Source organism: Trachemys scripta, chromosome 21, assembly GCF_013100865.1.
Source record: "Trachemys scripta elegans isolate TJP31775 chromosome 21, CAS_Tse_1.0, whole genome shotgun sequence".
Lineage (NCBI taxonomy): Eukaryota > Metazoa > Chordata > Testudines > Emydidae > Trachemys > Trachemys scripta.
The window spans coordinates 796,685-823,137 of record NC_048318.1 but is presented as its reverse complement, the minus strand read 5'-3'; the positions used below and the strand labels follow the sequence as shown (position 1 = coordinate 823,137).

Below are 26,453 nucleotides of genomic sequence, written 5' to 3'. Positions count from 1 at the left end.
ATCAAACTATTATAATTCTTTGAGGATGTAAAAAAATGTAGTATAATTGGAAAAAGTACAGAGAAGGGCAACAAAAATGATTAAGCTTCCATATGAGGAGAGATTAAAAGACTGGGACTGTTCATTTTAGAAAAGAGACAGCTAAAGAGGAATATGTTAGAGGTCTATAAAATCATAAATCATGTGGAGAAAGTGAATAAGGAATTGTTAATTACCTCTTTACATAACGCAAGAACCAGGGGTCACCCAATGAAATTAAGAGGCAGGAGGTTTAAAACCAAAAAAAAAGAAGTACTTCTTCACACAATGGATCTGTGGGACTTATTGCCAGGGGATGTTTTGAAGGCTAAAAGTATAAGTCAGTTCAAGAAAGAATTAGATAAGTTCGTGAAGGATAGTTCCATTGGTGGCTATCAGCGACAGAGGTCAGGGATGGAACCCCATGCCTGATGTTCCTAAACCTCTGACTGCCAGAAACTGGGAGTGTACGACAGGGGATGGATCACTTGACAAATTGCCCTGTTTTGTTCATTCCCTCTGAAGTATCTGGCATGGGCCACTGTGGGAAGTCAGGATACTTGGCTAAATGGACCACTGGTCTGACCCAGTATGCTGTTTTTTGTTATGTTCTTAGCATGCTTCCTTTACTGAGCAGTGAGCACCTTCTACCCTGTCCACTGACTGAGGCAAAAATTCATTGACCATGTAATTATTGATTGCATTATAAGGCATATGCACAAGACAGTAAAATAAAATCAGCCTGGGTAATCTGATTGATGGGATTCCTAACATTGAGAAGTTGACTTTCCAATCTTAATGCAGAAGGTTTTTTGTTTCGTTTTTATAATTATTGATTTAGGAAACATAACCAAATTGTTACCATACAAATGCCAAAAATGCAAAATCACAAATACAAAAAGGGATTTATAACTTTTTGTTCAAGGGAGACATTAGGTACTGACATTTGTCTATTGGACAGGACATTAAGCATTGAGGCCTTATAGGCATCAGGCACGTGTTTGGGATTGTTATTTTATTCAAGAAACCATGAGTAAGACCTCTTTAATTTGGAGGTCTTTTCATTCTATAATTGCTTCTTGGGTTCAGTCACACTCCTTTGTGGCCGAGTATGTGTCCTACACTCTCTCTTTCACACACACGGTTCCCCCTCACTCCTGCCCCCATGTTCTCCTGCTCTCATATGCCTCTTGAGTTTCCCTCTCCTGCCCTCTCAATAGATTGGGGCAATGAGTAGTTTTTGAGGGTTTTTTTTAGGACTTGTCATTTTTTGCTGTTGTTCTTCATAACTGAAAGTTTGCCTGTCAGTGGAGGCTGGTGAATAATGTTCCATTACAGAGAATTCCACAAAGAACTGCCCTCTTTCAAAATGGTTGTCATTTTCTTTTTGTTCTCATAAGAGAGAGGCTACAGTGGCTATCAGTTTAGCTGCCTTTTTTCAGTATGGCTTTTGCCTCCCGTTGGGAACAACGAGAATGAAGCCAAGTGGCTCGAAGAGAAGATGTTAGTCCCTTAGGGTCCTTCTTAACTTTGTAATTTACTTCTTCCCTTCTTAACTTTAAACACATACTTCGGTGCTTTGCTCAGTCAGGGCCATGGTCAAGGCACTAGATAATGTAATAAATGTGTTGCAAAATCCAGCGTTCACTGCAGAATTGTGCTGTAGAATCAAAGCTTTCAGTTTAAAAAAAAAAAAAGATTTCCAGCCCAGTGAAGTAAATGGTCCAAACATGAACCTACTGAAATGAACCAATACAAGTGCTTTCCTCTTGAGTTTAAACATAGCCTGAAAAAATGGGCGATTCTCAAAAGATTAATGAATATTTAAGCAGTTCATTTTCAGACTAGTCAAGCCCCCTTTGTGTTCACCTCCTCAAAGTATGCATGCATAGAAACGTCTCATTAGGAATGTTCATGGAAATAGTAAGGTGCAAGCAAATATACAAAACTATTTGTGCAAATCGGATTTTGAATTCATAACACTAAGGGAGATTTTGAATGAGTTACACTTGAAGAATGAATCAACAAATGATTTCAAATAACAAATACTTTCAAGAAAACCAGAAGTTTCTCATGGACCATTCATGCTCAGAAAGGAAATTTGTCAAAAAATTATTTGTCCAGTTTTACTAAATTGAAGCTGTATTTTTACTTTAAGCCCTTTCAATTTGCCTTACAGATGAGAGTCAAGAATATTCTATCAGCATTACAGAAACTTTTGCTGGGCCAAGGGGCACCGAAACTCTTGTGCACACACAAAACCAACCCCCAAACCATAGTATTTTTACTTTACTTTGAAGGTGTGTCTTTGATGAGGATTTCCTCTGCCAGATTGTTTTGGAAGGTATCTTAATGCTCTCTTTCTATAAATATAACACTTTAAAATGTCTGTAGGTACCTCAGGCCTCCACTTAAAAAAAGAACAAAGTTGTTTAATGTGGCTTTTCAAGGTTCATTAACTTTGTCTACTAAAGTTCTGATTGGCTGTTGCAGTCTTTATTCTAGTGTTTGTTATTGAGATATCCCTGGAGCATTTTAGTGTTGGGTTGAGTATCATCAGAAAAGAGAGAACAACTTAGCTGTAATTGCTGTTCTTGTCAGATATGCATCATAACCGCTCCCCCTTCACACACCTTTCTCCTCACAGAGCTGAGGGGGCTGTAACTTAAAATCTTTTAATGATACTCCTCTTTATACCTATCGGAGGGATTTTACCTCCCCTGGTGAAAGCACCTGGTGTGACTGCATTGTATGGCAAGGTCTGGCAGAAGACACCTCCTGTTGGAACATCTTGGGCTAGATTGTGACAAACAGGCACAGCATGGATTAGGGGGTGGTTGAAAGGAGTTTGGGGAGGGTTCCTCAAGGCTCCTGGTACATAGTGTGGCTGTACAGACTACTCCACACCAATTCCCAGGATGGTGCAGTCTGCTCCTCTCAGTGCTCATGGCCTGGTCTACTGTAAGGGCTTGTGCAGAAAGGGGCAGGGCCATGGCCCTCAGTCTCCTCCTGTTTCCTTTTTGGCAGTGTGCTTGCCTGGGTCACATGATCAGAGCAGTTCCTCCCAGGCAAAAGCTGTGAATGATTCAGCCCTCGGAATGTGGAAGATATAGAGAGGTGATCTGTTGTGATGTTTATCTTCAGAGAACAGTGACAAATGAGCCATATAGTTTTGAAGCATGCTAAGATACATAGATTCCAAGGCCAGAAGGGATCATTATGATCATCTAGTCTGACCTCGGGGATAGCATAGGCCAGAGACCTGCCCCACAATAATTCTCAGAGCAGATCTTGTAGAAAAACAGCCAGTCTGGATTTAAATATTTTCAGTGATGGAGAATCCACCTCAACCACTGGTAAATTTTTCCAGTTGTTTATTACTCTCACTATTAAAAATCTGCACCTTATTTCCAGTCTGAATGTGTCCAGCTTCTACTTCCAGCTTCTACTTCCAGCCACTGGGTCATGTTCTGCCTTTCCCTGCTAGTCTGAAGAGTCCATTATCAAATATTTGTTCGCCTCCTAGGTACTCAGAGACGGTAATCAAGTCATCCCTTAACTTTCCCTTTGTTAAGCTAAATGGATCGAGCTCCTTGAGTCTATCAGTATAAGGCAGATGTTCTAACCCTTTAATCATTCTTGTGGCACTTCTCTGAAGCCTCTCCAACTTATCAACTTCCTTCTTGAACTGAGGACACCAGAACTAGACACACTATTCCGGCAGTGGTTGCTCCAGTGCTAAATATTGAGGTAAATATCCTCTCTATTCCTGCTCAAGATTCCTCTGTTTATGTATCCCAGGATGGCTTTTTCAGAGTCACTGTTTCCCAGGATCGAGTCCCCCATCCTGTAAGCCTCACCGACATTCTTTGTTCCTAGATGTATACATTTTACATTTACATGTATTAAAACATATATTATTTGCTTGCACCCAGTTTACCAAGCAATCCAGATCACTCTGTATCAGTGACCTGTCCTCTTCATTATTTACCATTCCCCCAGTTTGTGTCATCTGCAAACTTTATCAGTGGTGATTTTGTTTTCTTCCAGGTCATAGATAAAAATGTTAAACTCAGTAGGGCCAAGAACCGATCCCCGTGGGACCCCACTAGAAACCCATCTTCTTGATGATTTCCTGTTTACAATTACATTTTGAGACATATCAGCCAGCTTTTAAATTTTAATCCATTTAGAGTGTGCAATTAAACATGTGTGTGTTTGTGTTTGAGAGAGAGAGAAGTAGGCTATCTAGATGGGAGAGATGACTGATTTTAACATAGCACTGTAGATTGGCTGCTGAAAACATCTGAAGGAATCTCTCTCTCACACACACACCCCTACACCTGCCTTTTAATTGGATAGAAATTCTTTAGACTAAGGGCTTTTCAGAGGGATAAGGGAAAAAAGAAGTAAAAGGACTTTTTCTAATCCAGCATCTACTCTGCACACATCCCACAATGGCTGGATGCACTGTATATGCCACACTGTAGACAATGTGTTACATAGGACAGCAGTGCAAAGAACGGTACTTCCTCTTCACAGTTCTATAGAAACACCCCAAAAGTTGTGCAATTTAGGAAATTGCCAGCTCTCCGACTAGTATAAACACTTTTTCCCTCATTGCCAAACCACTGAGGCCCCGGTTACTACGTAAACATGGATTCATTTTCTTTTGTTTGAAAATAGCTCATGAGGGTAGGGTGACCAGGTTTGAAGTTTTCGACCGGAACACCCGATTGAAAAGGGACCCTGGTGGCTCCGGACAGCACCGCAGACAAGGCCGTTAAAAGTCCGGTTGGTGGTTGTGCAGAGCTAAGGGAGGCTAGTCCCTACCTGTCCTTGCTGGCACCGTGCTGCATCCTGGAAGCAGCCAGCAGGTCCGGCTCCTAGACGGGGCGGGGGGGGGGGGCAGCACGGGGCTCTGCGTGCTGCCCGAGCACCAGCTCTACACTCCCATGAGCCAATGGGAGCTGGGGGGAGAGGCAGTACCTGCAGGTGAGAGCGGCGCGTGGTGCCTCCTGCCCGCCCCCCCGCCTAGGACCCAGACCTGCTGGCTGCTTCTGGGCATGCGCAGCACGGTGCCAGGACAGGCAGGCAGCCTGCGTTAGCTTTCCCACTGTGCCGCTGCCCCAGGTAAGCCCACGCCCCAACCCTGAGCCCCTGTCCCAGCCCTGAGCCCCCCCACCCGGAGCACGCAAACCCGGAGCACGCTCCTCCACCCCCAAACCCCTCATCCCTGGCCCCACCCCAGAGTCCTTATCCCCTCCTGCACCCCAACACCCTGCCTCAAGCCGCAGCCCCCTCCTGCACTCCAAATCCCTTGGCCCCACCCCCAGCCTGGATCCCCCTCCTGCACCTCAAACCTCTCATCCCCAGCCCCATCCCAGAGCCATCACCCCCAGCCCAGAGCCCTCACACACCCCCAGCTCCCAGCTGGAACTCTGACCCCCTACCACACCCAACTCCCTGCCCCAGTCCAGATCCCCCTCCCGCACCCTGAACCACTCATTTCTGGCCCCATCCCAGAGCCCAAACCCTAGTTAGAGCCCTCACCCCCTCCCGCACCCCAACCCCCTGCCCAAGCTCAGTGAAAGTGAGTGAGGGTAGGGGAGAGCAAGCCACCGAGGGAGGGAGAATGTAGTGAGCGGGGTTTGGGGCCTCGGGGAAGGGGTGGGGCAGCAGTGGAGCCTTGGAGCAGCAGCGGAGCTAGGGTGTTCGGTTTTGTGTGACTAGAAAGTTGGCAACCCTACATCAGGGGTATATCTGCTGGCACTGTCATTGCTCTGGTGTTGATGGTGAAGTGTTACCCCTGCTGCCTAGGTTACTGCTAGCAGTTGTGGGCGATACCTGGCTCCCAATCCACATTCATAATGACAATTCATAGTCATTCATCATGACAGTGAATAGTCGTTGGGCCAGGGAGAAAGAGAGAATGATTCTGTAACCAAGTGGTTAAGGCCATCTCCCAAGATGTGGGAGACCCACATGCAAGTCCCTGCTCCAATGACTATTCAACAAGCTATCTACAGTAAAATAGCTTCAACAGGAGAGATTGAGAAAGCTCAATATCAGAATATTCCATAGCCCATTGATTATGGCACTTTCTTGCAATATGGCAGAACCAAGTTCCCATCCCTTCTCCATATCAGGGGAGGAATTGAACCTCAGTGTGCTACATTCCAGGGGAGCCCCTAATAACTGGGCTCGAGGTTACAAGGAAGCCACTATCTCTCACCAGCATTTTGTGAATCTAGCTCTCCATTGCTTGGGTCAAAATGTGTGAAATCAAAACAAACAAATTCAGATCAGTTCAAAATAGCAAGGAAGAAAGAATGTAGCCTACACTTACAGGATGAGGGACTCTATGCTGGGAAGCAGCGACTCTGAAAAAGGTTTGGAGGTTGTGGTGGATAATACGCTGAACATGAGCTCCCAGTGTGGCGCTGTGGCCAAAAGAGCTGATGTGATCCTGGAATGCATAAACAGGGGAATCGCCAGTAGAAGTAGATAGGTTATTTTACCTCTGTATTTGGCCCTGGTGCGACCGTTGCTGGAGTGGGATCGGAAGAGAGCCATGAGAATGATTAAAGGATTGGAAAAGATGCCTTATAGTGATGGACTCAAGCAGCTCATTTTATTTAGTTTAACAAAGAGAAGGTTAAGGGGTGACTTGACCGTTTGTAAGTACCTATGGGGAATAGGTATTTGATGATGGGCTCATTAATCTAGCAGGAGTTTTCTCTCGTCCTCTACCCTGTTGCACAGTTTGGGGTGGCATAAACTGAGTGCTTACAGTGCTGTTATCTACATAAATATACTCACATTTTCTTCTCAAGCACATTGTTAATTTCAGGGCTGAAGGTAGCTGATGTTAGGTGAATTAGTTTCTCATTTACAGCACTTTGAAGATATGAGCCTAGGTTCAGCATCTGAGTTCTACTGGGTCGTGCAGCTGGCGCTAAGGCTGCATGTGAAGGAAAGTCCATCAGAAGGTGGAACACAGTGATGCAAGCAGCCCAAGACATCTGCTCCAATGAAGAGCTCAGAACTGGCCAGCGAGGCCCTGACTTGGGAAGGGGTAAAGCCAGAAGATATGCTAATTCAGCCTAACCAGTGTGCCACACTTGCCCATTGTGGCATGTTGTGTCCTGTATAAGTGCTGCTAACTATTATTCTTGTCCTTATATGTCCTTATATGTCTTGACTTTAGCAAAGCTTTTGATATGGTCTCCCACAGTATTCTTGCCAGCAAGTTAAAAAACTATGGATTGGATGAATGGTCTATAAGGTGGATAGATTGTCGGGCTCAACGGGTAGTGAGCAATGGCTCAATGTTTAGTTGACCGCGGGTATCAAGCGGAGTACCCCAGGGGTCGGTGCTGAGGCTGGTTTTGTTTAACATCTTTATTAATGATCTGGATGATGGGATGGATTGGACCCTCAGCAAGTTCACAGATGACACTAAACTGGTGGGAGACATAGATACGCTGGAGAGTAGGGATAGGGTCCAGAGTGACCTAGACAGATTGGAGGATTGGGCCAAAAGAAATCTGATGAGGTTCAACAAGGACAAATGCAGAGTCCTGCACTTAGGTCGGAAGAATCCCATGGACTGCTACAGGCTGGGGACTGACTGGCTAAGCAGCAGTTCTGAGGAAAAGGATCTGGGGATTACAGTGGATGAGAAGATGGATATGAATTAGCAGTGTGCTCTTGTTGCCAAGAAGGCTAACGGCATATTGGGCTGTATTAGTAGGAGCATTGCCAGCAGATTGAGGGAAGTGATTATTCCCCTCTATTCGGCACTGGTGAGGCCACATCTGGAGTATTGCGTCCAGTTTGGGCCCCCCACTACAGAAACGATGTGGACAAATTGGAAAGAGTCCAGCGGAGGGCAACAAAAATTATTAGGGAGCGGGGGCACATGACTTACGAGGAGAGGCTGATCAAACTGGGCATATTTAGTCTGCAGAAGAGAACAGTGAGGGGGGATTTGATAGCAGCCTTCAAGTACCTGAAGGGGGGTTCCAAAGTGGATGGAGCTAGGCTGTTCTCAGTGGTGGCAGATGACAGAACAAGAAGGATGGTCTCAAGTTGCAGTGGGGGAGGTCTAGGTTGGATATTAGGAAACACTATTTCACTAGGAGGGCGGTGAAGCACTGGAATGGGTTATTTAGGGAGGTGGTGGAATCTCCATCCTTAGAGGTTTTTAAAGCCCGGCTTGACAAAGCCCTGGCTCGATGAGTTAGTTGGTGTTGGTCCTGCTTTGAGTAGGGGGTTGGACCAGATGACCTCCTGAGGTCTCATCCATTCCTAATCTTCTATGATTCTATGATATGTCCATAGCCCTTTTTACCCTAAAGATCTTTACATGAGACATAAAATTGCAGGAAGTGGAAATAATCAAGGATTTTCTAAATCCTCCTGCTGTGGCTGGAGCACCTGTTAGCAGCAGTGGGAGGCCTTGTGTAGGCTGGTGTTTATATCACAGTGTTTTCTTGTTGATGTGAACAATTATTGACACTCACTCAAAGAGATGGATGGAGACTTTTTCTCTTGCAGAGGACCCAGAGGGTAATTTGGGGCATCCCTTCATCTGAGCCCAAGGTACTTCTCATATGTGGGTTTACACAATTCTATCTGATGTGTCTGAGGCCAAAAGAGTAGAAGTGAGGTGGTTCCTTCCATACGTAGATGATACACAGTTCTGTCTCTGTTTATTCAGTCCCTGATGGCACAGTTGATAGATTTCCAATGTCTACCCAAGCCAAAGGTTGGACATGGGACGGAGGGTCAGTGCGGATAAGACACAGGTAATTTTGGTGGCCTGAGACAAATAACTAGAGCAAATGGTGGAGATGATATCTGAGCAAGTTTTGTCTGCCATTTGTTATTCAGCTGCCTGACTTGGATTTCTTCCATCTCCATCTATTTCATGATCAGATAGTCTGGGCTACTGCTGCTATGTCTTTCCAACTGCACATTGCAAGAAGTTGGGGCTTTTGCTTTCAGATGTGGAGTTCAGCACTTCAGTGTCCACGCCATTGTTATCTCCACACTGGAGTAGCAGAATGTACCCTACTTTGGGCTACAGTTGAAGACTACTCAGGATTTTCAGTTGATGCAGAATGTGGCTATTCACTTACCTGGGGCTACCTACTGGGAGCAGGTTCAACATGTGTGTGCTCTGTACTGGCTTCTGATTAGTGTCCAGGTGCTATTCTGGCACCCTTCCTGCGAGGTCTCTGTCATCATTTTATCCTCTGGCAGTTGAGATCTGCTGAGAGGCTCAACCATATGCTCCCTGAATGTGCTCCACTTGGGACAGTTCAGCAAGTTCTTACTGGAGGCTTTTGGCCAATAGATCCTGAGTTTGCTAACCTCAGGGGCATGCTGCTAGGCATGTGGGTGGGGAAGGTATTGAGGAGATAGGACTTGGTCTTTAGTTTTATGGCCTTTGAGTCTTTTCCTGTTTGACATTGTGTTGATTTGAATATTCCTGCATTTATTCTTAAACTATAGATTTTATTTGTACCTTCAGCATGGGATGGGTTCATTATATCAATCTGACTAAGGAAACCGGCTTTCTCTGACACACTGAGGTGAGAGAGAACAGAAGACAGTGCCATTCAGTAGAGGGGCTGACTGATGAGTACCACGAGTCAGACTGAGCCACAAAATGCTGTGCTAGTCTACTCCGCTATTTATAGCCCTTCATGGATTTTGCAGAGCACATCGTGTGTGGTTTTTCTTCAGATAAATCCACAGAGTCACATGAAATTTGTGACAGGTTTACACCATTATTTCAAGATTCATAGCTGTAGGTTGCCATTGAGAGGGAACTGTCCATATCTTTCCAGCAAACTAAACACTCTTCCTGGAATATTTATGGTGGCTGAACAAGTTTGTTTCCCAAAGATAAATATAACACTATCGGCAACAGCTGTCTCTCATTTTTATTTGTTTTATGTTTGACTATAAGTCCAATGATCTAAACACATCAAAAGCAGACAACTGACTGCATGTTTTAGTAAACAGGTTATATTATATAACACGGTTAAACAATGCTCCACACTGCCACCTTCTGCAAATATGCAGAAAGGAAGCCAGCAGCACATAAAGTAGCAAGTTCTATGGAGATGATGATTTACAATAAAATAAATGGCTGGCGTGTGCTAGGGGTATACTCATTCTTCCAATGTGAACAGTGGACTCCAGCCGAGCAACTGTTCTGCAGAGATTCCTCCCCCCCCCCCCGACTTCATTTTGCGAGGGGGGTTTTCACCCACATGTCTACAGAGTTAAAGCCCTGGACTGTTCACCTTTCTCGAGCAGGGATAGCAGTTACAAAGCACTGCAGCTGGACTGTTAATGTTCTGGCTCCGGTCGGAAGGTTTAATCCAGGAGGGAGTCAATGGAGTTAGCACATCTCTTGAGAAATCTGACATTATCCACTTAATGGCAGGGTGGGTTTCTTTAAGTATTTTAAAGAGATGCAGCCTTGGTAATGGTTCCTTTCACCTCTGAAAGCAACCAGTGCAATTTGAAGCTAAGGAATCTCAGTTATTAATTCTCCCAAATCTTTCTTTCTCTTTTAGTAATGGAAATATTTCATTTGCCAGCACAAGCTTTCTTTACATGCAACATCACTATTCCGTCTATTTATATTTGCTATCCGCAGAGCTGGCAACAGCATTATTGGTATTCAACATCAATATTAATGCAAATGGCATCAAATATCATTATTAATCCTTGGAGATATGAATATTGGTGTTTATTCAGCTGAAATCTAAGTTTTAATGTAAAATTCTTAAGATTTAGAGCAACTAGTTCTCCTTGAAAGTAACTAAGTTTTTCTCATGCTATTTCACAGTATAGCAAAAGGGAAAATAATTACTATAAACCTCAAGTATCAGAGGGGTAGCCGTGTTAGTCTGAATCTGTAAAAAGCAACAGAGGGTCCTGTGGCACCTTTAAGACTAACGGAAGTATTGGGAGCATAAGCTTTCGTGGGTTGCATCTGAAGAAGTGAGGTTCTTACCCACGAAACAGGACCCTCTGTTGCTTCTTACTATAAACCTGATGCTTCTGGAGCTCACTAGGTGTTTTCCATAACCCGAAAAGAAGAGCTGTAGTTTTTCTTCCACATGATGCAAGGTATTTCCTTGCATATAATCTTCCTTCCCTTTTTTGTGGTTTGAGAAAGGACCCCTTCCCGCATTCCGTGGGTCACTGGGTAATAAGGCAGAATAGTTTAAGAAGTAATTGTGCCTAGAGTTATACCTTCCCAAAAGGTTTGCCCAAAACAATCAAGGACTGTCTGCCATGCTTCTTTCATGGCCAATACTACTTTAGCACAGGGGTTGGCAACCTTTCAGAAGTGGTGTGCTGAGTCTTCATTTATTCCCTCTCATTTAAGGTTTCGCGTGCCAGTCATACATTTTAACGTTTTTAGAAGGTCTCTTTCTATAAGTCTATAATATATAACTAAACTAGGGTTGTATGTAAAGTAAAGAAGGTTTTTAAAATGCTTAAGAAGCTTCATTTAAAATTAAATTAAAAGGCAGAACCCCCAGAGCAGCGACCAGGACCCGGGCAGTGTGAGTGCCGCTGAAAATCAACTCGCATGCCGCCTTCGGCACGTGTGCCATAAGTTACCTACCCCTGCTTTAGCATTATGTAGAATCACTGTATTTTGTGGGTTTGCAGACTGTGTGTGGAACCAGCTGTATGTAGTAGCAGCTTTATAGCAGAGATTTAGGCTGGGTCTACACTTAAAACGTAGATTGACAGAGCTATCGCACTTGGGTGTGAAAAAAATCCATGCTCCTGCATGCCATAGCTATGCCAGCTTAATCCCTAGTGTAGACGCAGGTTGGTTAATAGAAAAATGCTTCCATCAACCATACTACCATCTCCTTGGGAGGTGGAGTTCCTTTCTATCTCGTTGGTCTGCATCTCACTCTGGAGTTACAGCAGCATAATGATGACACCATAACTATGCAGCAATACCGCCTGTAGTGTAGACATGGCCTCAAATACAACATGGAATATCAGGGTTGGAAGGGACCACAGGAGGTCATCTAGTCCAACTCCCTGCTCAAAGCAGAACCAATCCCCAGATAGATTTTTGCCCCAAATCCTTAAATGGCCCCCTCAAGGATTGAACTCACAATCCTGGGTTTAGCAGGCCAATGCTCAAACCACTGAGCTATCCCTCCCCCTGCTGCCTTCTGGACTGCTGAAGACATTTGAAATCTCTTCCTAGTGATTATGAGCCATTTATCATAACACAATTCTTAATCTGCATTTTCATGACAGTCACTAGACATTGCACAGAAGCTCATTTCCCCTAGGACAGATTGCTCTGAAACAAATGACACCTTGAGGTCAAGATTCTAACCTAAGATAACTGCAAACAGTTATATTAACATGGCTGTTATTGTTTTAGGTGTTTGTAATGTCATCGATTTGGGGTCTGTCTTCCTGTTAGTTCAAGCTTTCTACACTCAAATTACTACTCTCAAGTTATTCTAGCCTAAGTGAGAGTGGGCATACTGCACAATAACACTGAAGTTGCCGTGTCCACACTGGCATTGCAGTTACTCATGTGGCACTAAGACTTCTGGAGGCACATCCCAGTGTTCTTAGCACTGCAGTAAACTTAGCTGTTCCATTAATTCTTTCCCAGTGAATTGTGGGAGAACTTGTCTGTCCTTTCGGGGCACACAAGGGAAAATGTGGGAAGGTACTGGAGGAGCAGTGGTACTCGATTGCCAGTAGCCTGCAGCCACACTACAGAGTGATCATGTTGGCAGTTAACTTTTGCTCACCCAAGTTTTAGCCTCCTCTTGGTCCAGCCAACTAGAGTGACGGGGTTTTGTAGGTGAATGGGACTTGAGTTAGGGGCAACGTGTGAGTTTTAACTCAAGTTAAAGTTAATCTAAATCTGCTAAGCTGTAGTTTGAACCCATTGCCTCTTGTTCTGCCCTCTGTGGCAAGAGAGAACACTTTTCTCCATCTTTTTTATGTCAGCCTTTCAAGTATTTGAAGACAGCTATCATATTCCCCCTTAATCTCCTCTCTTCCAAAGTAAACACATCCAGTTCCTTCAGCTTCTGCTCGTATGGTTTGCATTCCATCCCTTTGATCATCCTTATTGCTCACCTCTGGATACTTTCCAGTTTCTCCACCTCCTTTCTATACAGTGGTGACCAAAATTGGACACAGTCCTCCAGCTGAAGCCTAACCAGCACCGAGTAGAGCAGTACTATCACCCCCCAGGACTTGCATGCTATACCTCTGTTAACAAAACATAAAATTGCATTTGCTTTTTTTGCAACAGCTGTTGACTCATGTTGAGATTGTAATACATCACGACTCCCAGATCCTTCTCAGCAGTGCTGCTGCCTAGAAAGTTATCCGCCATTCTGTATTTGTGCATTTGGTTTTTCTTCCCTAAATGTAGCACCTTACATTCATTTTGTTGAATTTCATGTAGTTGTCTATAGCCCAGTTCTCTGTTTTATCAAGATCCCTTTGAATTTTAGCTCTATCCTCCAATGTGTTGGTAACTTTGTGTCCTCTGCAAATTTGGTCAGTGTGATCTCTAGTCCTACATGCAGGTCATTAATAAAGATGTTAAACAACAGCAGACCCAGAAAAGATCAATGTTAAACCCCACTTGAGAGCTCTCTCCAATCTGACATTCCGTTAATAGTTACTCTTTGTTTGCAGTTGTTTAACCAATTACATATCCTCTTAATGGTAGTTCCACCGAGCCCACATTTCTCCAGCTTGTCATGATGTCATGTGGGACTGTGTCAAATGTCCCAGAATGTCAAATTATCAGAATGTCATGTGGGACTGTGTCAAAAGCCGTGCTGAAGTCCAGGCATTCCTCCTAACCACCAAAGAAGGAAATCAAGCTGATTTGGCATGCTTTGTTCTTGGTAAATCCATGCTGGCTGCTAGTGATTACCCCTTCATCTTCCAGGTACTTGCAACTTGAATGTTTTATACATTGTTCTAGTAGCTTCCCAGGTATCAAGGTGAGGCTGACTGGTCTATAGTTCCCCAGCTCCTCCTTTTTCCCTTTTTTAAAGATGAGCACTATATTAGCTCTTTTCCAGTCTTCCAGGACCTCTCCTGTTATCCATGAGTTTGCAAATGTTGTGGTTCTGAGATTTCTTCAGTACCCTTCAGCTAATTCCTTCAGTACCCTGGGGTGAATAGCATGAGACCCTGATGATTTGAAGTCATTCAAATTGGTCAGGAAATCTTTGCATCCCTTCCCCTTTATTGTCTATGGTCACTTTGCTAATTGTCTGGTCAAATGTTACTTTTTGTGAGAAGACTGACACAAAGTAGGCACTGAGCAGCTCTGCCTTTCTATCATCTTCCATTCCCAGCTCACTCTCTCCATTGAGCAGTGGACCGACACTGTCCTTGATCTTTCTTTTTTGTCTGACATATTTGTACAACCCCTTCTTGTTGTCCCTCACATGTCTTGTCAGCTGTAACACATTCCTTGCCTTGGCTTTCCTGATTTTTCTCCCTACATGCTTGTGCTATTCCCATGTATACTTCCTTGGTGACATGCCTCTCCCTCCATTTCCTGTAGGTATGGTGTTTAGATAGCTAAAAAGCTCCTCGTGCAGCCACACTGACACCCCGCCCCCCCATGGCTCTTCTTATCTTTCTTGTATGTCAGAATAGCTTGACGTTGAGTCCCTGGTATTATATCTTTTAGGAACTGCCCCTTTAACTCATTTTCTTCCTAATTGGTCTTTCCCTGGGGCCTTGCCTGATATTTCTGAGTTGGTTGAAATCCACCTTTCTGAAGTCCAGTGTCCTTGTTTTGCTGTCCACATGTCTTCTTTTCCATAGGATCTTGAATTCGATCAGATCATGATCACTTCCTCCCAAGTTCCGGATCCCCTTCACATTCGCAACTAATTCATCCCTGCTGGTCAAAACCAGATGCAAAATGAATGACCCTGAAGTTGTTTCCTCAACAATCTGAATCAGAAAGTTGTCCCCTACACACGCTAAGAATTTACAGGACATATTATGTTTTGCAGTAGTAGTCTTCCAACAGATATCAGGGAAGCTTTTTTTGCCTCGGTCTTCACAGACAAGGTCAGCTCCCAGACTGCTGCACTGGGCAGCACAGTATGGGGAGGAGGTGAGCAGCCCTCAGTGATGAAAGAACAGGTTAAGGACTATGTAGAAAAGCTGGACATGCACAAGTCTGGATACAATGCATCCGAGGGCACTAGGGATTTGGCTGATGTGATTGCAGAGCCATTGGCCATTATCTTTGAAAACTCATGGCGATTGTGGGGAGGTCCTGGACAATTGGAAAAAGGCAAATATAGTGCCCATCTTTAAAAAAGGGAAGAAGGAGAATCTGGGGAATTACAGACTAGTCAGCCTCACCTCTGTCCCCGGAAAAATCATTGAGCAGGTCCTCAAGGAATCCATTTTGAAGCACTTGGAGGAGAGGAAGGTGATCAGGAACAGTCAACATGGATTCACCAAGAGCAAGTCATGCCTGACCAACCTGATTGCATTTTATGATGAGATAAGTGGCTCGGTGGATATTGGGGAAGCTATGGACGTAATTAATACACCTTGACTTTAGCAAAGCTTTCGATACGGTCTCCCACAGTATTCTTGCCAGCACGTTAAAAAAATATGGCTTGGATGAATGAACTATAAGGTGTCTAGAAAGCTGGCTAGATTGTCAGGCTCAACGGGTAGTGATCAATGGCTCAATGTCTAGTTGGCAGCTGGTATCAAGCGGAGTGCCCCAGGGGTCAGTCCTGGGGCCGGTTTTGTTCAACATCTTCATTAATGATCTCGATGATGGGATGGATTGCATCCTCAGCAAATTCGTGGATGACAGTAAGCTGGGAGGAGAGGTAGATACACTGGAGGGTAGGGATAGGGTCCAGAGTGACCTAGACAAATTGGAGAATTGGGCCAAAAGAAATCTGATGAGGTTCAGCAAGGACAAGGGCAGAGTTCTGCACTCAGGACGGAAGAATCCCAGCCACTGCTACAAGCTGGGGACTGACTGGCTAAGCAGCAGTGCTGCAGAAAAGGGCCTGGGGATTACAGTCGACAAGAAGCTGGATATGAATTAGCAGTGGGCCGTTGTTGCCAAGAAGGCTAACGGCATATTGGGCTGCATTAGTAGGAGCATTGCCAGCAGATCGAGGGAAGTGATTATTCCCCTCTATTCGGCACTGATGAGGCCACATCTGGAGTATTGCATCCAGTTTTGGGTGCCCCTCTACAGAAAGGATGTGGACAAATTGGAGAGAGTCCAGTGGAAGGCAACAAAAATTATTAGGAGGCTGGGGAACATGACTTATGAGGAGAGGCTGAGGGAACTGGTCTTATTTAATCTGCAGAAGAGAAGAGTGAGGGGGGTTCCAAAGAGGATGGATCTAGAGTGTTCTCAGTGGTGGCAGATGACAGAACAAGCAGTAATGGTCTCAAGTTGCAGTGGGGGAGGTCTAGGTTGGATATTAGGAAACACTATTTCACTAGGAGGGTGGTGAAGCACTGGAATGGGTTCCCTAGGGAGGTGGTGGAATCTCCATCCTTAGAGGTTTAGTAGGACCCATAAACTTGTGATCTTCAAATGGCTTCCCTTGTGCAGCTCTTTACACTGAGTTTCCAGCAGATATTCACAGTTCTCATCATTGCTGGTGATATTTGACGCTTTCACAAAGTCAGAAAACCAGGAAGCCCCCTTGAAGAAAATGTTTAGTGCATGATTAATCTGGGCTTGAAAGAATCTTTGTAATTTAAAAAAATGTGTTTTGCACCAACAACTCCTGGCCTCCTTCTCCTCCACCTTCCCCCAAGGCTGCAGCCAGCAGCAGAGAATGGGAGAGTTCTTTCTGCCACTCAGCAGTGACTCCTCTGGAATATAGATAAGGTGTGAAAAAAATCTTCTCTGGTCCTCTTGTGCTTGAGGTGGGTGGGAGGGAGATGTGAAGCACAGTCTCAGTTGTGTGCATGGGCATGTGCATTTATGTGTGCACAAGTATATATGAATGTGAGTGTGCGCATGTAGGGACATAACCCTTCTGCCAGCGGTGTCAGCGGCAGCAAGGACTGGATCAGTATCTAGGGGCTCCTCTTGACATTAAAAAACAATCGGCTCAAGCCCCACCCAGAAATCTGGGAAAACTAATCACTACCCTGGGGTACCTTTAAGAGGCAATACTTGCCCACTCACAAGCACAGAGTCTGTGTGGAACAAAATACATCTATTATTAAGAGGGAGAGGGAACTCCACAGTGATTCAAAAGTGTGCAACCCATAAGTAAACACCTGCCCCACAATAGCTTGGGCAGTGTCCATGATCTCAGTGTGTGAAAGTCCAACAGACGAATGTCCCTTTAACATGCCACTCCCTTTCCCTTTGCTGCACCGTTCTCATGGCTGTTTGTCTGAAGTCAGCCATGTCAGACTTCAGGGTGTGTTCATGTGGGTTCATCTCCCATTCCTGAAGAGGGCAGGGTTGCTGCCACAGCTCACCATGGCTGTCACTGTTGTCTCTGCCACTTTTTGTTGCCACTTCTGCTTCTAGATATGCTGCTACCACTGAGCCCAGTTCTCAGTGATTTCAGCAGGCAGTGGGGAACCTCACTGCTGTTGCATCCTCTGCATTGTCTTACACTCAACACTGTCCCCACACAAGGTCTAACGTTCAGCCCCCTAGACCTGCTCAGAAGTGATTACAGCTCTGGTGATCTCTGAATAGGAATAAGGACTTCAAAGTGAGTCTGACCAGCTTTACCCTTTAAACACTGAAGGTGGTGGGATAAATAGTATCTAGGATTCTTTAAACACCGTCCATAGCAGTAGACAGGAACACTTGTTCCTTGTCCCCCAGTGGCCCCAAACAGCCAAAATTGAACATTTTGGCAAAGCAGATCTGTCTGCTGAGCACCTAGCAGAGTAGGTGTGTCTATGCAAATACAGTCTTTTCCCTCAGTTCAACAACAGATGGCCGGGGAGAGCTCAGTCATACCCTGGCTTACAGAGGGAAGGCTGTATCTTGTTTGGAAAATTCCATATATTGACAGCAGAGGAAGGAGAAGCACTTTTCCAGGGGGCTGCAGGGGATTTTGCTCTACGACATCATTAACATGCTGAAAATGTAGCGCAGAGATTCTGACACACACTGCTGGGCAGCCACTGCAATGCAAAATGCAGAGCCTGTTTGAGCAGCCAGTCTGAGATCATGGTCTTGGACTCTTGCGAACAAAACGTAGCATTCCGGAAAAGGAGAGAGGACAGGACACTTATCTGATGAACTAAACAGGATTTTGCTGCAAGAAGAATTGCAGAGTTCTCACGATTGATTTTGGTTCTATTCCTCAGCTCTGACCCAGGAGCATTTGCAGGGGGTCAGCAGCAGTGGCAACTTAGGTACTCTCCTTGACCAGGCTTCTCCACTTCTTGAAAATTCCTTCAGGATCTCATTGTATTCTATGCTCCTTCAAAGCTGGGATCCCTTGTTGCTGGCCACGTGTTCCCTATAGAGGGAAGTTTCCCAGTTACCTTGAAGGTCCTAGTGATCTGGAACATATTTCTGCACTGCCAGGCCTGTCCCCAAATTCACAGGTAGACACAGACAACCTTCGACATTTTCCTGTCGTCCTACCCCAAAACCTGTTGCCCAGGGTCTGCCTCTCTGTCTACATTCCTATATTGCATCCTCCATCATGGTCTCTGAGTGCCTGATGGATAGTTCTGAAGCCCTGCTAGACAGGAGCTCCAATGAAACAGCTTTTCCAAAGGGTTCAACTTGTGTTCTTCGCCTATAGTTTTACCTTTGCATCTAAAAAGAAACTGCATCAGAACTCAGTTAAACAGGATGTCAAACATTTTTTCTTGGATTGTAGAATCATAGAACATCAGGGTTGGTAGGGACCTCAGGTCATCTAGTCCAACCCCCTGCTCAAAGCAGGACCAATCCCCAACTAAATCATCCCAGCCAGGGCTTTGTCAAGCCTGACCTTAAAAACCTTTAAGGAAGGAGATGCCGCCACCACCTCCCTAGGTAACCCATTTCAGTGCTTCACCACCCTCCTAGTGAAAAAGTTTTTCCTAATATCCAACCTAAACCTGTCCCACTGCAACTTGAGACTATTATTCCTTGTTCTGTCATCTACTACCACTGAGAACAGTCTAGATCCATCCTCTTTGGAACCCCCTTTCAGGTAGTTGAAAGCAGCTATCTAATCCCACCCTCATTCTTCTCTTTTGCAGACTAAACAGTCACAGTTCCCTCAGCCTCTCCTCATAAGTCATGTGCTCCAGCCCCCTAATCATTTTTGTTGCCCTCCACTGGACTCTATCCAATTTTTCCACATCCTTCTTGTAGTGTGGGGCCCAAAACTGGACACACTACTCCAGCTAAGGCCTCACCAATGTCAAATAGAGGGGAATGATTACGTCCCTCGATCTGCTGGCAATGCCCCTACTTATACAGCCCAAAATGCCGTTAGCCTACTTGGTAACAATGGCACACTGTCGACTCATATTCAGCTTCTTGTCCATTGTAACCCCTAGGTCCTTTTCTGCAGAACTGCTGCCTAGCCATTCAGTCCCTATTCTATAGCAGTGCATGGGATTCTTCCGTCCTAAGTGCAGGACTCTGCACTTGTCCTTGTTGAACCTCATCAGATTTCTTTTGGCCAAATCCTCTAATTTGTCTAGGTCCCTCTGTAGCCTATCCCTACCCTCTAGCGTATCTACCACTCCTCCCAGTTTAGTGTCATCTGCAAACTTGCTGATGGTGCAATCCACACCATCCTCCAGATCATTAATGAAGATATTGAACAAAACCAGCCCCAGGACCGATCCTTGGGTCACGCCGCTTGATACCGGCTGCCAACTAGACATGGAGCCATTGATCACTACCCGTTGAGCCCGACAATCTAGCCAGCTTTCTATGCACCTTATAGTCCATTCATCCAGCCCATACTTCTTTAACTTGCCAGCAAGAATACTATGGGAGACCATATCAAAAGCTTTGCTAAAGTTATGTTACACATCATCTCCATCTTAGTACACATAACAAAATTCATTCCGCACGTGGGTGGGAAAAATTAGAGGGAACACCCACCCTGAGTCCATCCTTCCTCTCAGTCTGCCTTTTTGGAATACATTATTTTAGATTCTGTACCTCCATATTTGGCCATCTCAGAGCCATTGCTGATATTGCTTGCTCCCTTATTTATGAATGAGGCTAGCTTTATTTTTGCCTCTTATTTTCCAGTTGCTCTTATCGTCCGGTGTTCTCAGTTCATATAATGCTAAATTAATAGTCACTGCTAGCAAGCCTACGGATTATTTCCACAGTCATGAACAATCCATTTCTCTTAACAAGAGGTAGATTCAAGAGTTTTCCTCTTCCCGATTCTCTACCTTCTGGATAAGGAGGCTGCCCATTACCATCACTCTGTTTGCTACCCTATAGACTTTAGAGCTAGTTAAAATCCACACAAGCCAGGGTGTCTTATGGTTTGAACTTCCGGTAAGTTTTTGTTCTCACAGCACTCAGCTCCCACTGACTGCCCCTGAGAGGAGAGGCACTGGGGAGTGAGTTCTCTGCCCTGACCCTAGTGCAGGTTAGAACAGCCTGACAATAGTCCCTCGGGCCACTGCCTTTCCCCACCCATCACCTTGACACATTGTGTCTTTGATTTCTTTGTAGAAGTTCTCCAGCATTCTACAGTGAATGATTACAAATTCCCTTCTTCTCCTCTGTCCTGATAGTGAAGGACGAATGAATGTATCTCCTTCTACATTCTGTTAGCTTTTTTGACTGCTGCTGCACATTGAGTGGATGTTTTCAGAAAATTATTCACAATGACTCCAAGATCTCTTTCTTGAGAGGTATTAGTTAAGTTAGACCCCATCTTTTTGTGTGTATAATTGAGATTGTTTTCCAATGTTCATTACTTTGAATTTATCAAATTGAATTTCATCTGCCACTTTGTTGCCAAATCACCCAGTTCTGTGAGATCTGCAGTCTGCTCTGGACTTAACTATCTGGAGTAATTTTGTATCCTCTGCAAATTTTGCCACATCACTATTTACTCCTTTTTCCAGATCATTATGAGTCAAAACCAGACTTTTGCAATGGTGAAATCTTTTGAAGGTTTTACACTCCAACAAATATTTACTGTCCACAAGCTGGGAGGCTTTCCCTCCATGGCTTTGTTCAGTATCAAACAAATAACTAAGTGTCTGGTCTCTGCCAACCCGAAAACCTGTTGCCCAGAGTCTGCCTGTCTGTCTACATTCCTATATTGCATCCTCCATCCTGGTCTCTGAGCGCCTGATGGATGGTTCTGAAGCCCAGCTAGGCAGGCGCTCCACCCCAGGGCTGCTCTTGTTAACAGGACCACTTCCTCTCAATACTTCCTCACTTGCAGTTAGGCTCATAGTTGTTTGCATCCCACACCGGGCCGGCTCCAGGCACCAGTGAAGGAAGCAGGCACCTGGGGCGGCCAATAAAAAGGGGCAGCACTCTGTCCGTTATTGGGGCGGCATGTCTGGGTCTTCGGCAGCAATTTGGCAGCGGGTCCTTCAGTCCCTCTCTTCATCTTCAGCAGCACTTCAGCGGCAGCTCCATCGTTTTGTTTTGTTTTTTTCCTTTGCTGCTTGGGGCGGCAAAAAAGCTGGAGCTGGCCCTGTGTGGGATGCAAATAACTATGAGCCTAACTGCAAGTGAGGAAATGTTGAGAGGAAGTGATCCTGTTAACAAGAGCAGCCCTGGGGTGGAGTTGCTCTGGTTAACAGGACCAGAATGGTTACCTGGGGAGCAAAGGATGTCGTCTCTATATGTCTATTACATGATGATATGTAAAAAGGTAGAGAGATTTTTCAGTTTGCCTAAAGCAGTAAATCTCCTAGATTAAATCTCCTAGATTTAACATTGTGTAGGGTTATTTTTTAATACTATAAATGGATATGTTTGGAAAGATTTTGAATCAGCTGACAGCAGATGGGAATGAAACTGACTTAGTCATTCAGTGTTTGACTAATTGGTGACCCTGTACTCTTCTGTCCTCTTGACAGATTTTCAAATATATTGTTGCAAGTTGTACTGTGAGTAATGTTAGTCCCAGGCTGATATGCCACAAGATAAATGGGGCCTACCTGTGGGGAGAATGTGCATGAAGCTATAGAAATATTTTGAAAAGTACAGTTGATGAATGGCTCCGTATTTGTTTACTCTCACAATAAAGCAAGAGTTTGTGCCAAGCATTCTGGCACTTGGCAATGAACAATAACACTGCTCGTACGCCTACTTTTGACTAATATTTCAGGCCTGAGCTGATCACAAGCTTGAAATATTTCAGGACAGTCTCCCTCTCACTCAGTTTCCTTTGGCAACATGATCACCTCCTGAATAGCGAGGAGATGGATTTGTGTTTTCATAGTGTGGCTTGGAGTCAGGATTTTGGATTTGTACAATTAGCACAACTATGCCACTTCAAACAACAACAAAACGCAGCCATCTTAGAGTGTCAGTACTGAACTGCTTTGAGTCTGAGTAATTCTAATGGCAGAAGCTCCTTTTTTTTTTTTTTTTTTTTTTGTTAATCAAGCTGAACTTTCTCCCATCAACAGGTTCTAGATGTGACTCAATCCCATGATGCAACATGTCTCCCCAGCACCAGCTCTGACAATGATGGCCACACAGAGTGTGCCCCCTCCCCCTTACCAAGACAGCCAGCAGGTGAGTGTGCTGCAGAGCTCACATCCAACACCACCCTTCAAACATGCAGCAGCAGCGAGGCTTGGCCAGGGGCTTTCCATGCATTTCCACTTAGAGCCTTTGTAGAAGAGTTCGGAGTGTTGCAGAAAAACAGCAGGGGACTTAGCGTCAAAGAAAAAATTCCTTATGAATCGGTATTGCTGCCAAGTGCAAAGCAGAATTGATTCTGGCAAGAAATGGAAGGATCTCACATTGTTATCTAGAACCAAATGCAGATGAAGTTGCAATGCATTACTGGATTTTGTTCTGTGCCCTGCTCTAACCAAATATATCCCCAAATGCCAAGATCATACCCTAGGCCGCATATTATCAAAGGTATTTAGGTGCCCAAAAATACACGTTGGCACCTTCTGGAAGGTTCAGACACACCTGAATAAGTTTGTAACTTGATTCCCATTGACTCGAATGGGAGCTATGGGACTAACCTATGCATATGACTTTGTAAACCCCGGTAGACACCTAGCTTCATCTTGAGGCACCTTTGGAAATCTGGCCTGGCCTAACTTTAGACTCCCCAGTTTGAACATGCCACCCTGGGATCTTTTGTGCCAGAGTCCAGAACACAGGTTTGGGAGGCAGTCAATGGCATTTAGACTCCTAAGTTCCTAAATCCCTTTTGAAAATGCCATTTAAGCTCCTAAATCAGTTAGCTGTTGGGATGACACTGAGCCTAGGAACTCCTAAATCACTTTACAAATCTGAGCCTTACACACTTTCAAAAGTTTTGCCAGTAGCATCATCTGATATTTTTCCCAAGAGGGAAGGGGTGTAAAGAGGGTATACAGAGAATGGTTGGTTTCGCAATGTGCTTGATCTGAAAGAACTCACTCCAAGACAGCATGAAACTTCACCCCTACACTGGGTGAAAGTGCTGTGACTTTGTGACTGTTGGTCCTATCTCTTGATGCCTTTTTAAAATTGTTACTTTTACACCTAATCCGTTTGAGAAAGGAAGGGTGAGTAGTGAATAGTCATCATATGACCTTTTAAATTCGGCCTAGATTCCAAAGGGGAGTTTCTTTACCAGACACTGGGATAAGCAGGAAAAGTGCTCAGTTCTCTGTAGCTGGCATATACAGGACTTGGGAGGAAAGGGCTGGGGGAGGGGAGCTGGAGGCCTGCCAGCTGAAAGGAGACACTGCTGCGTTGCTGAGTTAATTCTCTCCTTGGAGAACTATAAAAGATCCAAGCTTAGGCCTGGTCTACACTGGAGGGGTCGGGGGTGGGGATCGATCTAAGTTATGCAACTTCAGCTACTATAACATAGCTGAAGTCGACGTACTTAGATCTACTCACCGCTGTGTCTTCACTGCGGTGAGTCAACTGCTACCGCTCCCCCATCGACTCTGCCTGTGCCTCTCCCGGTGGTGAAGTACAGGAGCTGACGAGAGAGCACTTGGGGTCGATTTATCGCATCTAGACTAGACGTGATAAGTTGACCCCTGCTGGATCGATCGCTGCCCGCTGATCCAGTGGGTAGTATAGACATACCCTATGAAGAGACAGCTGTGGTCTCTCAGCAACTCTGACACATATCTGCACCACACCATGTCAATCCCATTGAAGTCCTCAGACAGCTAAAACAAGTGCTTTTCTGTAGATAGGGCTAATGCAAAGCTGGCTAAGGGATCAGCCTGTATTTCAGAAGGCAGCACCAGTACGGCAAATGTACTGGAGTTGGGTGAATACTACAAAACATGTCCTGGCATTTGTGCTCTGATTTCAAGGTGAATTTTCTTTGGCGCTGCTCAAGCCCCTTCTATAGTCTCTTTCCAGGGACTTTTGAGCAATGTCATAGTCACTGGCAGAAAGTTAAAGTGAAGCTGAAAGCTCAGCTGCTCACACCAGACTGGAGTATTTTTAATAATACGCAATGGGGCAGCAGAGATGTAGAGTTCCCGAATCCCCTCCCCAGTTAAACTAGCCAAACAAGGACCTGAACAAACCCTTAACCCCCGGGCAGTTACTTTGTGCCAGCATGACAACAGAAAAATGAATGGGCCACTCTGCGCTCATCCAATAAACATGACAATAGCCTGATGTTCCTAGCAACCACATCTCAAGGAGTGCCTGGGCGGCACACAAAAGGAAGGGTTTGATTTTTGCAAACCCCCTAATCCTCTTTCTCCCTGAGGTGCTACTTCAAGCCCTGCTGTTGATTCCATCAGTTACACTCACCCCAAAAGGCACAGGAGACAAAAGCATGTGGCTTATGCGCCCAATATCAGACAACCCACACAACTCAGATTTTGCATATCAAGCATCAAATGCTGGCAGCAAATTCTTCATTATAAAGCCACAAAGTTCACTTTTAAAAAAACAACAACCCTATAACATGAATTGAATAAATGTGGAGAATGACTAAGTGTGAGGAAACTGTGATCCCCTGAGTGAAAATCATTTGCTGAGTTATTTGCTCAGCTCCACTGTTAATGAACTTAGACTGTCTCGTTCAAGCCAGGAACAGAACATCAAAAATTGCATTCTGATATTTACCAATCAGGAGCTAGATTAAGTAGACCACACAATGCTAAAAGGTTAGTATTTGAATATCAGACCCATTGGACCAAGAGCTTGCTAGGAGGACATGTATATTTAAGGAAATCTCAGGGCTTCTTTATTTTGCTGGACCCTGGGTGCAGCAGGTGGCAAACAAGTCTAGGGTATTATGGCAAGATGGAAGTGGGTCCAGAAATTCTTCTTTTGTAACATGGGGTCGTAGTATGGAAAAAGTTGAGAACGGCTAGGTTCAAGGCACTGAAGCCACTAGAAGGTGGAGCTGTGTGAAATAGTCATAACAAAACTAAAAATGAGTTTGTGGCATTTCTATGAAAATAGAACTTGGCAGTGGGAGATGAACACACTGGGCATGCAGTGAAGTGAGTGTGGCAGTCGGCATGAAGAGAGAAATAAGCACAGTATTGTCGCCACTCTTTGGAGGCCCATACAAATGCTGAGCTGGTTTCACAGTGCGTTTTCTAGTTGCAAACTGGGATGGTTGGGACAAGTCGTCATATAATTTAAGTCATATTGTATTATTTCTGTTTCCCTGATTTAGCTGCTTTCCAGAGGCCTTGCTGACTGTTTCTCAGAGTGTGGAGTTCAGTTGGTCTTAAGAAGATGGCCAGGAAGATGGTTCTTTTACTGTCACACTAATAATTAGACAGCTTGGAGTCAGAGTTAGTGGAGGTGGAAGGGTTCAAATCTAGGGTTACCATATTTCAGCAAGCAAAAAAGAGGACGGGAGGAGCCCCGCCCTAGCCCCGCCCCATCCTGCCCTAGCCCGCCCCTGCCCCCCCACTTGCCCCCTCAGAACCCCCAACCCTCCCCCTGCTCCTTGTCCCCTGACTGCCCCCTCCTGAGACTCTCCCCCCATCCTAACTGGCCCCCTAGGGCCCTACCTGTACCCTGACAGCCCCAACCCTTATCCACATCCCCACCCCCAGACAGACCCCTGGGACTCCCACGCCCCATCCAACCACTCTCCACCCTGACAGCCCCCCCCCCCCCCCCCCCCCCCCCCCCCCCCCCCCCCCCCCCCCCCCCCCCCCCCCCCCCCCCCCCCCCCCCCCCCCCCCCCCCCCCCCCCCCCCCCCCCCCCCCCCCCCCCTCC

General features: G+C 45.2%; 1 protein-coding gene across 6 annotated transcripts in view; it reads left to right on the top strand.

Annotated features, from left to right (window-relative positions):
• The window catches only part of PKNOX2 (PBX/knotted 1 homeobox 2), a 645,653-nt gene that overhangs the window by 327,283 nt on the left and 291,917 nt on the right, over nucleotides 1–26,453 (top strand). For 5 of the 6 annotated variants that reach the window (XM_034754693.1, XM_034754697.1, XM_034754696.1 and 2 more), the window contains one exon: nucleotides 22,693–22,801. The exons of the other annotated variant lie outside the window; for it this stretch is intronic. In XM_034754693.1, coding sequence (XP_034610584.1) covers nucleotides 22,715–22,801 — 87 coding nt within the window. In that variant the 5' untranslated portion in view covers nucleotides 22,693–22,714. The remainder of the gene's footprint in view (nucleotides 1–22,692; nucleotides 22,802–26,453) is intronic. 6 annotated transcript variants of the gene reach the window in all.